At 42.5% G+C, this 17263-nt stretch overlaps 1 protein-coding gene across 2 annotated transcripts in view; it reads right to left on the minus strand.

The window, feature by feature from the left end:
* Positions 1-17263, minus strand: part of ece2b (endothelin converting enzyme 2b) — a 164989-nt gene that overhangs the window by 25148 nt on the left and 122578 nt on the right. For both annotated transcript variants that reach the window (XM_056283015.1, XM_056283014.1), the window contains 2 exons: positions 3112-3223; positions 1246-1356 (listed from right to left, as the gene is read on the minus strand). In XM_056283015.1, coding sequence (XP_056138990.1) covers positions 1246-1356; positions 3112-3223 — 223 coding nt within the window. The remainder of the gene's footprint in view (positions 1-1245; positions 1357-3111; positions 3224-17263) is intronic.

Consider the following 17263-nt stretch of genomic DNA (forward strand, 5'->3'; position numbering starts at 1 on the left):
GAGACTGGACATCTGCTTCATCTCTCTTGATCCTTGGACTCTGTAGATCTGGATGAGACCATTTGCACCTGCCTTGACCTGTCAGGTCTCTCAGCTGTCTGAGGTACATGCTTCTATACTCAGCTGTGAGCTAATATTTGGTCACAGCTCCTGGCTTCAAGCTGAATCCCTTTGTCCCTCCAGCTGTTTGGGTGTCTTTGTTCACCGTTTCTTCTATAGCTTGGTCAACAGGGATTCGGCCAAAGGGATTGGTGGAGCCCAGTTGGACTGAGAAGCCTCCTTCCATGAATTCTGTGTACACATCTGGGTGTGTGATGGGCAGCTCAGACATCTGGGCGTAGTAGTAGGGGAGGTAGCGTGCATAATTCATCCTGTCATAAGCAAAGCACCATGGGATCATTGCTCGAATGCTAGCCAAGTGTAGCATCCAGTCTCCCTCTCTGGATGCTCGGATGAGCCCCAACAAGATTTCAACCATGTCCAAATAGGACATCCAGAAGTTCGAGAGGCTGCCGTTTCCACCTCTAAGGAACTCACGGTAGACTTCAAATAGATCCATGATGCGTGTACAAGAGCTGTTCTCGAGGACCTCCTTCAAAGCATGTTGTGAGACTTCTTTCCCAAGGCTGTCAATGGTCTTCAGTGTCTCATTCAGGTGAACCATGTCATTCCTGTGAGTTTCTTCCAACCAGGACAGGAAACCATTCAAGGTCAGTCGCATGAGAGCCTCATACAGGAGCTTGTGTAGTCGCACTGCCCTGTTGTACTTGCGGCCATCCATAACACCAGCAATTGAGCCTTCTGCAATCATGCCAGACTCAATGCAGAGGTCTTTGAGTCCAGCATCTTGGAAACGCTTTCCTGTTATTGCCAGCAGTGTGCAGACTGTGTGGAATACCCCAAGCTTAACGATGATATCATGGAACTTGTCATGGTGTTTCCATGTGATCTCGACAGCCTTCGCATACAGGGCTTGGTCACCTCTCCGTCTCCTAATTCCTGCACTCCCACAGTATCATCCTCATTATTATTATTATTACTAGCTGAACTAAAATAAGGGACACTACTCATCACAGTAGTTAGTTTAGTGATCCTATGTCCTTGCTGTGCTCGCTTCCCAAAATAAACCCAACAAGATCAATCCAGACTAAAGAAAGACGTAACTAAACTAAACCAAACCGATAAACCAGTAATAGTACCAGTAGTAGTAGTAGTAGTAGTAGTAATAGTACTAGTAGTACTGACTATCTCCTTGCTGTGTTTGTCGAAGGTGGCTTTGACGAAGAGCGCTCCCAAAGCAAATCCCAGCGTGTCGTCCGTGTTCCCGATACAGGTCTGCCAGCGGGGGGTACAGGACTGGAACCAGAACCAGATTCAACCAATCAGGACCATCAACAACCCAGAAACAATGAACTGGGAGACATTGGGAGAAACTGGGAGAGATAAGGAGACACTGGGAGAGACAAAGAGAGACGAGGAAACACTGGGAGAGACTAAGAGATGAGGAGATATTGGGAGAGATTAAGAGAGACGAGGAAACACTGAGAGAGACTAAGAGAGGTGAAGAAACACTGGAAGAGATTAAGAGAGACAAGGAAACAATGGGAGAGACTAAAAGATGAGGAAACACCGGGAGAGACTAAGAGAGAAGAGGAAACACTGGGAGAGACTAAGCTACACTGGGAGCAACTAAGAGAGATGAGGAGACATTGGGAGAGACTAAGAGAGACGAGGAAACACTGGGAAAGACTAAAAGAGACCAGGAAACACTGGGAGAGACTAAGAGAGATGAGGAGACATCTGGAGAGAGTAATAGAGATGAGGAAACAATGGGAGAGACTAAGAGACGAGGAAACACCGGGAGAGACTAAGAGAGAAGAGGAAACACTGGGAGAGACTAAGCTACACTGGGAGCAACTAAGAGAGATGAGGAGACATTGGGGGAGACTAAGAGAGACGAGGAAACACTGGGAGAGACTAAGCTACACTGGGAGCAACTAAGAGAGATGAGGAGACATTGGGAGAGACTAAGAGAGACGAGGAAACACTGGGAAAGACTAAAAGAGACCAGGAAACAATGGGAGAGACTAAGAGAGACGAGGAGACATCTGGAGAGAGTAATAGAGATGAGGAAACACTGGGAGAGATTAAGAGAGATGAGGAAACACCGGGAGAGACTAAGAGACACTGGGAGAGACTAAGAGAGATGAGGAAATACCAGGAGAGACTAAGAGAGATGAGGAAACACTGGGAGAGACTAAGAAAGATGATGAAACATTGGGAGAGACTAAGAGAGGAGGAGACACTGGGAGAGACTAAGAGACAAGGAGACATTGGGAGAGATTAAGAGAGACAAGGAAACACTGGAAGAGACTAAGAGACGAGGAAACACCGGGAAAGAGTAAGAGAGAAGGAGACATTGGGAGAGACTAGGAGAGACGAGGAAACATGGGGAGAGACTAAGAGAGATGAGGAAACACGGGGAGAGATGAGGAAACACTGGGAAAGACTAAGAGATGAGCAGACACTGGGAGAGACTAAGAGATGAGGAGACACTGGGAGAGACTAAGAGAGACGAGGAGACACTGGGAGAGACTAAGAGAGACGAGGAAACACTGTGAGAGACTAAGAGACACTGGGAGAGACTAAGAGAGACGAGGAGACACTGGGAGAGACTAAGAGAGACGAGGAAACACTGTGAGAGACTAAGAGACACTGGGAGAGACTAAGAGAGACGAGGAAACATGGGGAGAGACTAAGAGAGACTAGGAAACACTGGGAAAGACTAAGAGATGAGGAGACACTGAGAGAGCTTAGGAGATGGTAATAGTGTTGGTAATGGCAACAGTATAGGAGTTATAATAGTACAACAGTGATAATAATACTATTATTATTATTATTATTATTATTAGCAAAGTAGTTATAGTAGTAGCAGGAGTAAGGAGACTAGTTGTGATAGTGTTAATAATGGCAGTAGTATAGAAGTAATAATAGTATAACAATAATGATGATTATAATTATCTTATTATTTTATATTATTATTACTATTATTATTATTTTATATTATCATTATTAGCAGCATAGCAGTAGTAGTACTAGTAGCCATAGTACCTTAGTACCATACAGGCTCTCCACTAGTTTGTCCTGGGCGTTCTCAAAGCGCTGGTCCAGACTGGCCACACCCTTCTGAACCAAAGTCCAGATCATGTAGTTATTCAGCAGACTGCAGAGAGAGTAAGAGAGAGAGAGAGACAGACAGACAGACAGACAAACAGAGACAGAGACAGAGACAGAGACAGAGAGAGACCTTTGACCAAGCCTTTAATGGTCCAATTTTTCATTCACATCTAGATAACAATATATTTTTTTGAATAAGCTTTTTATTTGGAGACGTTAACAAATGCAAAATACAATAGGCATGTACTTAGACTATTTCCATTTTTCTTTGACACAAACACCCCAACCACCCACCCTTCTCACCCACCAAAATATGGGGTGCACCCACCTAGAGAAGCAGAAAAAGAAAATAAGATAATAACATATACATAATAAGAATAATAATAGATACATTTACATGTGAAAGAAGTCACATTGAGCCATGTTCAATGTCACTGTGTATATACATATTCACGATTGCAGTCATACATGCCTGCATCAGTCCAAGGCAGAAACAATTTCGACACAACATCCACAATATGTACACTACCGTTCAAAAGTTTGGGATCACCCAAACAATTTCGTGTTTTCCATGAAAAGTCACACTTATTCACCACCATATGCTGTGAAATGAATAGAAAATAGAGTCAAGACATTGACAAGGTTAGAAATAATGATTTTTATTTGAAATAAGATTTTTTTTACATCAAACTTTGCTTTCGTTAAAGAATCCTCCATTTGCAGCAATTACAGCACTGCAGACCTTTGGCATTCTAGCTGTTAATTTGTTGAGGTAATCTGGAGAAATTGCACCCCACGCTTCCAGAAGCAGCTCCCACAAGTTGGATTGGTTGGATGGGCACTTCTTTGAGCAGATTGAGTTTCTGGAGCATCACATTTGTGGGGTCAATTAAACGCTCAAAATGGCCAGAAAAAGAGAACTTTCATCTGAAACTCGACAGTCTATTCTTGTTCTTAGAAATGAAGGCTATTCCATGCGAGAAATTGCTAAGAAATTGAAGATTTCCTACACCGGTGTGTACTACTCCCTTCAGAGGACAGCACAAACAGGCTCTAACAGGTACTATTTAATGAAGATGCCAGTTGGGGACCTGTGAGGCGTCTGTTTCTCAAACTAGAGACTCTAATGTACTTATCTTCTTGCTCAGTTGTGCAACGCGGCCTCCCACTTCTTTTTCTACTCTGGTTAGAGCCTGTTTGTGCTGTCCTCTGAAGGGAGTAGTACACACCGGTGTAGGAAATCTTCAATTTCTTAGCAATTTCTCGCATGGAATAGCCTTCATTTCTAAGAACAAGAATAGACTGTCGAGTTTCAGATGAAAGTTCTCTTTTTCTGGCCATTTTGAGCGTTTAATTGACCCCACAAATGTGATGCTCCAGAAACTCAATCTGCTCAAAGAAGTGCCCATCCAACCAATCCAACTTGTGGGAGCTGCTTCTGGAAGCGTGGGGTGCAATTTCTCCAGATTACCTCAACAAATTAACAGCTAGAATGCCAAAGGTCTGCAATGCTGTAATTGCTGCAAATGGAGGATTCTTTGACGAAAGCAAAGTTTGATGTAAAAAAAATCTTATTTCAAATACAAATCATTATTTCTAACCTTGTCAATGTCTTGACTCTATTTTCTATTCATTTCACAACATATGGTGGTGAATAAGTGTGACTTTTCATGGAAAACACAAAATTGTTTGGGTGATCCCAAACTTTTGAACGGTAGTGTATATCCCTAGAATATGCAATCCCTGGTAACTGGTATATAAGAAGAAAAAAATAAAGATATGGGGAAGGAAAAACAGATGAATATGTTCAAACACTTCTATTTGTGAAATGTTATATAGACCTACTGTGGTCTGCGGTGACTAAATATCTTAGGTCATCAGGCAAAGTTTTTAGTTTGCTTAGATATGTCAAAATCGGACCCCAGGTGGAGAAAAATTTGTCACTGGACCCCCTTAAGAGTGTATTTAATCTTCTCCAACTGTATAAAATACATCAGATCACTCAACAACATAGACACTTAAGGTGGGTGTTTTGATTTCCAATGTAATAAAATTCTTCTGCGAGCAAGCAGTGTCGTGACAGCAATGATGGTTTTATGGCTTTTCTTCATTACAGTGTTCCCCACCTGTGATTCCAAATATAGCTGCTGCTGCATTGGGTTGGAAATCAATATCAAGTACTTCCGACAGTGATTTAAAAACCATAGACCAGTAAGTTGTCAGAGCCGGGCATGACCAAAACATATGGGTTAAGTTGGCAGGAGTGTTATGGCACCTGTCACAACTTGCGTCTGAATTAGGGTAAATCTTAGCTAGTCTTGCTTCACAAAAATTAGCACGATGTAGGACTTTGAACTGTATTACACTTAGTCTTGCACAGGCAGTACTATCGTTCACTTTTTGTAAAGCACAGTTCCAGTCGTCCTCATCCATGTCCTCTCCTAGCTCAGCTGCCCGGTCTGCCCTAATCTTAGCAAGAGTTATGTTTTTAAGAGAAGCTATACAATCATGTATCCTTGAAATTAGTCCTTTAGAATTAAAAGGGATCTCTAGCATACCATCTAAATCTGAGACTGAAGATAAGTTTGAAATAAGCTAGACCGAGTGAGCCCAAATTTGTGTGATAAGTCATCAAAGCTTGCAAATACACCGTTTATGTACATCTCTTTAAATTTAGAAATACCTTGTCTTTGCCAAAAAGAGAATGCAGAGTCTAATTTAGCTGGGGGGAAAAGGTGATTATTGCATATAGGACTCATGCCAAGACAATGTTTGAACCCAAAGTTCCATCTAAATTGAAACCTTATCTTGAGGGTATTGATGACGACTGGGTTGTTAGTAAAGTATGTAATAGAAAGAGGAGAGCTGGAAGTGACCGGTCTGTATCTGGTGAGTGAAGCCAATACATAATTTTTTGAACATTTGCAGCCCAATAGTAATAGCAAAGATTTGGAAGAGCTAAGCCACCCTGTAATTAGGCCTTTGTAGTAATTCTATACGTATTCTAGGGAGCTTGTTGCTCCATATGAATGAAATGAAAGCCTTATCGGTGGATTTAAAAAAGGATTTAGGAAGATAAAGTCGAATACATAGAACCAAATAAAGGAATTTGGGGAGTACATTCATTTTAATACAATTTACTTTTCCCGCCAAGGACAAGTGAATCAAATCAAATCAATTTTATTTGTATAGCCCAATATCACAAATTACAAATTTGCCTCAGTGGGCTTAACAGCAACACAACATCCTGTCCTTAGACCCTCTCACCGGATAAGGAAAAACTCCCTAAAAAACCCCTTTAACAGGGAGAAAAAATAGGAAGAAACCTCAGGGAGAGCAACAGAGGAGGGATCTCTCTCCCAAGACAGACAGCGTGCAATGGATGTTGTGTTCACGCAATTTACATAATACAACATTCAAAGAGGATAACAGAATTATAATGGACATAAAATTTATGAAGAACATGATGCACAGGATGCCAAGCAGTGTCCACGTGCCAACGGAGCAGTCCAGGACCCAAGCCACGCGACCAGCATCATCATGAAAACTTAGGTGAGGAGTAAAAAGGGCAGGCAGCATCCAAATGGCGGCCACCATCACCACGGAGACCTGGGAGGAGAACTGACTGCACATGCATGCAAGAGAGACTCACACGACACCATTCAAACACAGAAAAAGAGAAAGGAGAAGACATAATTCAGAGAGAGAGAAAAGACATGTTAGAGAAGAGAACAGTTTGCAATAGTCATTAGCCATAATCAATTAAGTCATAAATTCGTCATAATCTAAACTCGATAATCTCGTCGGCAGAAGAGTGGTTGGTAAATTCATTGAGACAGAAAAGAAGTAACTTCCACTTTTTCAGGTCTAGTCTGACTTTCTCAAATAAAGGAGAAAAGTTTTCCTGATAAAGACTTTGCATGTCTCTCGTGATATTAACACCCATCTATTTAAAGCCATTTCTAGACATTTGGAACGGTAAGGCATTATCTTGTATTTGAAGAGCCAAGTCATTAACAGGGTAACATTCACTTTTGCCAAAGTTTACTTTGTACCCAGAGAATGTACCAAAGCTCTCAAAAGTGTGGATAATGTGAGGTGTGCTTAGAACTGGATCTGAAACATATAACAATAAATCATCAGCGTATAAAGACAACCTATGCTCTATTCCTCCTCTATAATTCCACTTATAGATGGTAACGATTTAAGTGTAATGGATAAGGGCTCTATAGCTAAAGCAAATAATAATGGACTGAGTGGGCAACCCTAATGGGTCACTCTTGACAGCTGGAAGTATTGTGATTGTTTACCATTTGTAACAACTGAGGCTTTGGGTGAAGTATACAAAAGCTTAACCCATGAAATAAAATTAGGACCATACTCAAATTTATTTAAACAAGTGAACAAAAATTCCCATTCGACCCTGTCAAAAGCTTTCTCTGCATTCAGTGAGGTGACCACCTCTGGTACCTCACTGGATGCAGGAGAGTGAATACTATTCAAAAGCCAATGGATATTTGTGAATGAATGTCGTCTCAAAATGAAGCCAGTTTGGTCAACAGATATCACTTTATGCATTGTGGTTTCTAAGCGTAGGGCAAGAACTTTGGCTAGGATCTTCACATCATAGTTTAGGAGCGAGATGGGTCTATATGAACTACATTCTGTGTTATCTTTACCTGGCTTAAGCAGGAGAGTAATTGATGCTTCGGTCAGTGTTTGTGGCAGCAACCCAAAAGACAGAGAATCATTAAACATACCGAGTATAATTATAGACAATTTATTAGAAAATGTTTTAAAGAACTCTATTAGGTACCCATCTGGGCCAGGCGTTTTACCACTTTGCATTGCCATTATTGCGTTAATGATTTCTGTCTGTTGTAGTGGGAGTTCAGTCTCAGTCCTATGAACTGCATTGATAGAAGGAGCCTGGAGATAATAAAAAAAATTCCATATCAATACTGCTGTCACTTGTTGCTTCTAACGTATATAGATTTGAGTAACATGAGGCAAATGTTTCATTATTTTCTCCTGGGTTAACAGTTAACTCCCCATTTGGTTTCCTAATTTGTAGGATCTGTCGAGCAACCGCTTGGCACTTAAACTGGTGTGCTAAGAGACGACCAGCCTTCTCACCATGCTCATAGATGAATCCACGTGATTTTAGTAAGAGTCATTCTGTCTTTCTAGTTGATAACAAGTTATATTGGGTTTGGAGGTCGAGCTCAGGGGAAGGGGCGGTAGAGTACAGAGCATCCACTGTATCTATAGACTTAATGAGCTGGTCCTGTTTAAGCCTTTGCATCTTACTGAATCTAGCTGAATATGACATAAGCTCGCCCCTGATTGCAGCTTTCAATGTTTCCCAAAGCAACGATGGGGAAATATCTTTTTTATTGAATTCGATAAAGTCATCAATTTCTTTAGATATCAATACGCAAATGGCTTATCAGCCAATAAAGTTTTGTCTAATTTCCAAGGAGAATTTTCCAAATTGCTAAGAGGAAATGTGATATCTAGTAACACAGGAGCATGATCTGATTCAATTATAGTCATATGTTCAGTTTTAGAACGCTTCTCTCCTATGTCACTATCAATGAAGAAATAGTCTATTCTACTATAGGATTGATGAACTGAGGAAAAGAAGGAGAAGGATTGATTTTGTGGAAATAAGGAATGCCAAGGGGCGACACCTATCTGATCCATAAAAAGTGACAGTAATTTGGCCATTTTTGAAGGGGTTATGGATTTAGGATTAGAACGGTCTAGTACTGGATTAATTACACAGTTCAGATCACCACCAAAGATCAATTGTTGTGAGTTCAAATCTGGTATTAATGAAGTGACTCTTTCTATAAATTTATCATCATCCCAATTTGGGGTGTTAACATGAACCAAAACGACAGGTTTGTGGAAAAGGAGCCCATACACCATAACATAGCGTCCCTGTGGATCTGAAATAACAGTGGATGCATTGAACTGAATTTTTTTATGTATCAATATAGCTGTTCCACGTATTCTGGAATTTAAATTCGAGTGAAACACATGGCCCACCCAACCTTTTCTTAGTCTGACTTGATCTTTAACTAAGAGGTGAGTTTCTTGAAGAAATGCAATTTCACAATTTAAATATTTAAGGTGACTGAATATTCTAGCTCTTTTTACAGGCCCATTTAAACCTTTTACATTCCAGCTGATGAACGGCACACCAGCCTTACTAGTTCTATTGTCCATATTTAGCATAAAAGCGAATACACATTGTAAAAAACTAGGGGTGCCCCTTCCCATAACCCTGTCCCTCATCCCAAATGCGAACGAGACTAAAACTGAGCCTATACTTGTTCCTCTCTCTGAGGCAAGCTGCAGGCTACATAGCCCTATTCCCAATACCTTCCGGTAATACAACCTGACTCTTTCAACAAAGAAGGCTCCCAGCAATTAAATATTAAGAGCTTATCATACTCAAGGAAAAAATAAATGAAAGCTTGATCCGAACAACATCTGTAGGTGAACAATCAATATACGTATGAAGGCACAGCCTATGATGGCAATACAAAAAAGAAAAGAGAAAAAAAGGGTAGGCAACATCTCTATAATGAGTAAGCTGAACACAAATGAGTTCACGTAGCCCAGAAATAATACAACGAGAGTGACCATACCTTCAGTCCCAGGGCTGTTGAGAGGGTGAGTTCAAACGGTAAAAATAACCCTACCCATTTTCAAATCTGTCCAGCTAATCAACAGTCTCCAACAAGTGTAGTTCAAAACAGCCGTTTAGCTAGCCTACTTTTTAAGCTATCTTCTGATCGTAAAACTTCGGAGCTTCATCAGGGGAGTCAAAGGTGTGCGAGTCGTCTCCGTACATCATGCGCAGCTGGGCTGGGTACAGTAGGTAGAACCGCACGTTCTTTTGGTACACAGCTTGTTTGATGCCATTTCAATGTGGCTCGCTTTTTAGCAAGTGCCATGCTGAGATCTTGATAAACCCTTATAACTACTCCTTGGTACTTCAGGGAGGATGTTCCTTGGCCAGATTTGAAGGTCGGGGTCCGGTGTGTTCTCTCCAGCTCAGGCGGTGCAGAAAAGACATCAGGACCCATTGTTTGCCTCAGCATCTCCGACATGAACTTCGCCGGATCTTTACCGTCCTCACTGCCTTCAGGATTGTTCAGTACACGGAGATTGGCCCTCTGCGATCGGTTCTCGAGGTCGTCGATCCGGTCCTGAAGAGACAGGTTTTGGGTTCGGAGTGTTTTGATAATGGACTCGGCTGCAGTTAAACGTTCAAAGTTCTCACTGGTTACAGACTCCACAGAGGTAAGGCGCTTTTGGAACGAGTTCACTGTCGCCTGCAAGGAGTCCAGTGAGGCTTGTAGGGGTTTAGTGGACTCTTGGATCAGGAAAGAAACATAATCCTTAAGTGACCTCCTCTGCTTTTTGAATTCTGCAGACAGTTGATCCATGGAAATGAGCACATCAGCTGCGGTATCTCCGGTTTCTGTCGTTGTTGAAGGGTAGTTAGCAAACACTGCTAGCTTCTCGGCTGCGTTCTTGGAAACGTTAGCATCTGCACGGTTAGCACTAGCTGGACGCTACTTGCTGGTTTGGCACGTTTACAGTGGCTCATTTTGCAAGATATCGCTTAAGTAAGTCTTACAAGGCCGTATTTGTCAAAGTCTCAAAGGAAAAGCCAGGTAAAACAAGTTTTGTCAAAAAGTAGACTGGGAGCCCTCAGTCGTGCAACCTCTCCCTACATTGCATAACCAGAAGTTCCAAGATAACAATATTAACACAAATACTCATATACATAGTGAAAAACACAACAATCGCCATACACAGCAAAAACAAAAGGATATAAACCTTTCCTTTTTTTTTCAGAAATTAAGAAGAAGCAGTTGGTTTTCTACAGTGCACAGCACATCCCCATGTCCCCAAACAGAAAGAAATCCTTCCAAGTTTGAAATAAGTTTGAAAAACATGAACTCAATTTTCAGCCGAGCAGCCAGTAGACCCCTGAACATGAGTGTAGCACTAGAGCCCTGAACATGAGTGTAGCACTAGAGCCCTGAACGTGAGTGTAGCGCCTGAACATGAGTGTAGCACCTGAAGATAATTGTAGCACTAGAACCCTGAACATAAGTGTAGCACCTGAACATGAGTGTAGCACCTGAGCAAGAGTGTAGCACCTGAACATGAGTGTAGCACCTGAACATGAGTGTAGCACAAGAGCCCTGAACATGAGTATAGCACCTGAACATGTGTAGCACTAGAGCCCTGAACATGAGTGTAGCATCTGTGGACCCTGTGCCTTTTATTTTGTTCCTTCCGATAAGCCAAATGCTCATTTTTGCCTGACCTATCAGAACCTTAACCAAGGTGACAGGTCTGCACTGTGCTGCCGTGTACCTCGGACCAAGACAAACAGGCTGTCTTCGAGAACCTGTCCTAAACCTCTGAGCCACTGCTGCAGAGAGAGACAGAGAGAGTTAGACTGGTGCGCTGTCCACTTGTTAACGTTAAACCAGGTGAAAACAACACATTTTAACTTCCTCTGGTTTTGAACACCAGTTTTAAAGCCACAATCCTGAATGTGCTGGTGTTACTGGACCAGTGCATCTCCAATGTAGGTGTTGGTGAGGTGAGTATGGGCTGAGCTCCATTCCAAATGAAGAGGAGTCAGTTCATCTGGGCACAATGTTTATTGGGAGAAACGTTTCATCATCATCTAAGTCAGTATTTCTCAACCGGGGGTCAGCGGACCCCTAGTGGTCCGTGGTGTAATTGCAAGGGGTCCGTGAAAATAAAATATATTTTAAAAAAAAGATCCTATGACATTTATAGAAATAGGATTATTTTACTCAAATGTGACTGAGACCTTTATCTACCTGAACTATAAAGGGTAACAGGACTTTTTTCTCTAATTACATCTGTTTCACAAGTGTAATTTATTGTATTTTAATAAGAGATCTCGCTCCCGTTTGCATTATTAAAAGTTACTGCATAAAAATTCTGTTGTTACATTCTGTTTTGTTACATATATCTGAAAGTTACTGCATAAGAATTCTGTTTTGTTACATATATCTGAAAGTTACTGCATAAGAATTCTGTTTTGTTAACTATATCTAAGTTACAACTGAAAGCTCTTATTTTTGCCCCAAAGAGTGAATAAATGCTATAATGCAATTTAAAATGCAGTTTCTACTGTTTCTACAAATTGCAACCCCCTCCCCCAAGATCAGGTGGAGGGGTCCTCAGGGTAGATCAAAAATACGCAGGGGGTCCAGGACCCCAAAAAGGTTGAGAACCACTGATCTAAGTGACCTCTTCAGTCTCAGCTGACTGCAGGTGTCCCACCCTTATAAACAATACAGTGGCATAAGGACCCAAACCAATGACCAGTTTCATATGCAAATTGATGTGACCATTAACTAAAGTTACAAACAAAGTTTGTAAAGAGTTAAAACTCTTCTACCATTGTGCGAATGGGAGGAGAAATGGGGTAGTATGTCAAGAGGGTGCTGGAGGTGAAGAGAGTGTCAGACAGAGTGATGAGTATGAGGCTCGAAATTGAAGGTGTATTGCTGAATGTTATCAGCGCATATGCCCCGCAAGTTAGGTATGTGATGGAAGAGAAAGAAGAATTCTGGAGTGAGTTGGATGAAGTGGTGGAGAGGGTACCCAAGGAGGAGAGAGTGGTGATTGGAGCGGACTTCAATGGGCGTGTTGGTGAAGGAAACAGAGGTGATGAGGAGATGATGGGCAGGTATGGTGTCAAGGACAGTAGCGTGGAAGGACAGATGGTGGTGGATTATGTGAAAAAGATGGAAATGGCTGTGGTAAATACATATTTCAAGAAGAGGGAGGAACACAGGGTGACGTATAAGAACGGAGGAAAGTGCACACAGGTGGACTATATCTTATGTAGGAGGCGCGATCTGAAAGGGATTGGAGACTGCAAGGTGGTGACAGGGGAGAAAGTATCTAGGCAGCATCGGATGGTGGTCTGTAGGATGACTTTGGAGGAGAGAGTGAAGGCAGGGCCAAGGATCAAATGGTGGAATTTGAAGGAGGAAGACTGTTCTGTGGAGTTCAGGGAGGAGTTAAGACAGGAGCTGGGTGGTAGTGAGAGAGTAGAGTTGCTGGATGGCTGGGCAACCACTGCAGAAATAGTGAGGAAGACAGCTAGGAAGGTACTTGGTGTGTCATCTGAACACAGGACGGAAGACATGGAGCCTGTCGAAATATATTGTGATGCCAGCAGCAGTGGATTAGGAGTGGATTTGCTGCAGGAGAGTCACCCCGTTGCCTTCTCATCCACGTCACTGACTGACGCAGAAATGCGCTACGCACAAATTGAAAAGGAGATGCTCTCCATTGTGCAAGTCTGCATCAAGTTTCACAACTACATATTTGGAATGCATGTCACAGTATACAATGACCACAAGTCTCGTGAAGATATCTTTAAAAAAAAAATCACTGCTGTCTACCCCCATGGGCATCCGGAGAATGCGTCTTCGCTTACAATGGTATGATTTAACAGTCAAGTACAGGAGAGGGAAGGACATGGAGCTGCCTGACACGCTGTCCAGAGCACAGCTTCCAGAGAGCACGCCTGAGATGGATGGCCTACAGTGTGTCTCCATGCTCCACTTTGTTGCAGTTAGTGACCAGAAGTACACAGAACTGCAGGAGCGCACAAAAGAAGAGCTAAGCTGTCGCCGGCTGGCCAGAACACAGATAGGAAGTGCCAATTCCTTTTCAGCCATATTGGGACTCGAGAACCCAGCTTGTGTTATCTGATGGAGTTGTATGCAAAGGAGTACATGTAGTAGTGCCCCTGACCATGTGATAGCACATGCTAAGACGTATACACCAATCTCACTTAGGGATAGTGAAGAGTAAACAGCGAGCCTGTGAAGTGCTATACTGGCCAGGCATGAGTGCTGAAATTGAAGAAATGGTCAGAAATTGCAGCAAGTGTGCAGATTTCCAAAATAAACTGCCCAGACAACCACTCAAGCCAACAGAAATGCCAGACCTGCCATTTGAGGAGGTGGCATCAGATCTGTTTGAGTTTGAAGGCAAACAGTATATCCTCCAAGTCGAAATTTATTGAAATTAACGAACTGAAAGACATGCGCAGTCGCACCACTATAGAGAATGAAAGCTCAGTTCAGCAAGCATGGCATCCCCGCCACTCTACGGACAGACAACGGTCCGCAGTATTCCTCAGAGGAATTTAAAGACTTCTGCAAGAGTTATGGTATTTCACACAAGACACCTTCACCACACATGCCACACTCAAATGGTGAAGCAGAGTGTGCAGGCAAACCGTGAAGAGGCTTTGGCGTAAAGCACCAGACAAACACCTTGCACTGTTGGACTACAGAACTATTCCGCTTGAGTCAGTAGGCCTGTCGCCGGCTCAACTGCTCATGGGCAGGAGGCCATGTAATAAGCTGCGTACTGCTGGTATGCTACTCGCACCAACAGCCTATGACCCTCTCAAAGTAAAGCGTTTGCTGGAAAAAAGTGAGGACATCCAAAAGTTCTACTATGACCGCAAGAGAGCAGGCAAACCTCATGTTGCCCTTAAGCCTGGGGATGAGGTTAGGATGCAACCCAGTGCTCCGCAGTCCTATGTTGTGGACTGTGGAAACAAGGAGTACTGCCGCAACAGCCAACACCTCTGCAAAAGCAACAAAGCCGCTAACCATCCACACCACTGGGTTTGGGATGAACCTTGGACTGAACTATCAGATCCGCCAACTGAGACAGAGGCACAACCTCCAGCTCTTCGTGAACTGCTGTACTCACCACCTAAAATACCTTTGAGCCCTACTCAAGCCATTCCTAATCCTGTACTTCTTCATCACTCCCAATGAAAATCTTAGCATCTTCCACTCTGCCACCTCCATTTCCACCTCCTGTCTTTTCATCAGTGCCACCATCTCCAAACCATATGACATAGCTGGTCTCTCACAACCATCTTGTAAACCTTCCCTTTAACTCCTGTTGGTACCCTTCTGAATCACTCCTGACACTCTTCTCCACCCACTCCACCCTGTCTGCACTCTCTTCTTCACCTCTCTTCCACACTCCCCGTTACTTTGAACAGTTGACCCCAAGTATTTAAACTCATACACATTCGTCACCTCCACTCCTTGCATCCTGACCATTCCACTGTCCTCTCTCTCATTCATGCATAGGTATTCCGTCTTGCTCCTACTGACTTTCATTCCTCTTCTCTCCAGTGCATACCTCCACCTCTCCAGGCTCTCCTCAACCTGCACCCTACTCTCGCTACAGATTACAATGTCATCCCCCAACATCTTAGTCCACGGAGACTCCAGCCTGATCTCGTCCATCAACCTGTCCATCACCATTGCAAACAACAAAGGGCTTAGAGCCAGGGGTCGCGTTAACCAGATATTTTCCGTCTTTGACCAATTTTTTTTAACAATGACAGAAAAATCTAAAGGCTGTCCGTCATTTGACCGATTAAATTCACATACAACACTGTCAGTAAACACACGCAGACCACCTACTGTAAATCCCACTGTCCACTTGGTGGCGATTGTGCATCATTAATTAGCTCTGCATCTTATCGTCTTCATTGCCAACTTGTTTTAAACAAGCTAAGTAGGCTATCACAAAATGTCACGGCAGCTGAGTGTTCGGAGTTTCTTTCAAAAGCCGAATGTGGTTGATAAACGAGCCAGTGAAAAAAGAGAAATTGTTTAGGTGGAGGATGAAAGATAAGAAGAACCGGAAATTAATTCTAACGATGACGAACAGCCAACGAGCAGGCGGAGTCCGTGGAGCAAGCAAGTGGTAGCAACCCCACGATTGTTTTTGAAAATTAAATGCTATTAAATACGCTATATCTCATTAAAAAATGAAAATGAAAATGACGGGTAATAATTGATGATGACCAAATTTTTATGACCCTGTCCGTCATCATGACGGACAATGAGAAAGTCTAGCGTGACCTCTGCTCAGAGCCGATCCTTGATGTAATCCCACCTCCATCTTGAACCCATCTGTCATTCCAACCACACACCTCATCACTGTCACACTGCCCTCATACATATCCTGCACCACTCTTACATACTTCTCTGCAACTCCCGACTTCCTCATACAATACCACACCTCCTCTCTCAGCACCCTGTCATATGCTTTCTCTAAATCCACAAAGACACAATGTAACTCCTTCTGGCCTCCTCTATACTTCTCCATCAACATTCTCAAAGCAAACATCACATCTGTGGTGCTCTTTCATGGCATGAAACCATACTGCTGCTGCTGATCATCACCTCTCCTCCTCTTAACCTAGCTTCTATTACTCTTTCTCTCCTCTTAACCTAGCTTCTATTACTCTTTCTCCCCTCTTAACCTAGCTTCTATTACTCTTTCTCTCCTCTTAACCTAGCTTCTATTACTCTTTCTCTCCTCTTAACCTAGCTTCTATTACTCTTTCTCTCCTCTTAACCTAGCTTCTATTACTCTTTCTCTCCTCTTAACCTAGCTTCTATTACTCTTTCTCTCCTCTTAACCTAGCTTCTATTACTCTTTCTCCCCTCTTAACCTAGCTTCTATTACTCTTTCTCTCCTCTTAACCTAGCTTCTATTACTCTCTCTCCTCTTAACCTAGCTTCTATTACTCTTTCTCCCCTCTTAACCTAGCTTCTATTACTCTTTCTCCCCTCTTAACCTAGCTTCTATTACTCTTTCTCCCCTCTTAACCTAGCTTCTATTACTCTTTCTCCCCTCTTAACCTAGCTTCTATTACTCTTTCTCCCCTCTTAACCTAGCTTCTATTACTCTTTCTCCCCTCTTAACCTAGCTTCTATTACTCTTTCTCTCCTCTTAACCTAGCTTCTATTACTCTTTCTCCCCTCTTAACCTAGCTTCTATTACTCTTTCTCTCCTCTTAACCTAGCTTCTATTACTCTTTCTCTCCTCTTAACCTAGCTTCTATTACTCTTTCTCCCCTCTTAACCTAGCTTCTATTACTCTTTTTCTCCTCTTAACCTAGCTTCTATTACTCTTTCTCTCCTCTTAACCTAGCTTCTATTACTCTTTC

This window comes from Lampris incognitus, chromosome 7 (genome assembly GCF_029633865.1).
Source record: "Lampris incognitus isolate fLamInc1 chromosome 7, fLamInc1.hap2, whole genome shotgun sequence".
NCBI lineage: Eukaryota > Metazoa > Chordata > Actinopteri > Lampriformes > Lampridae > Lampris > Lampris incognitus.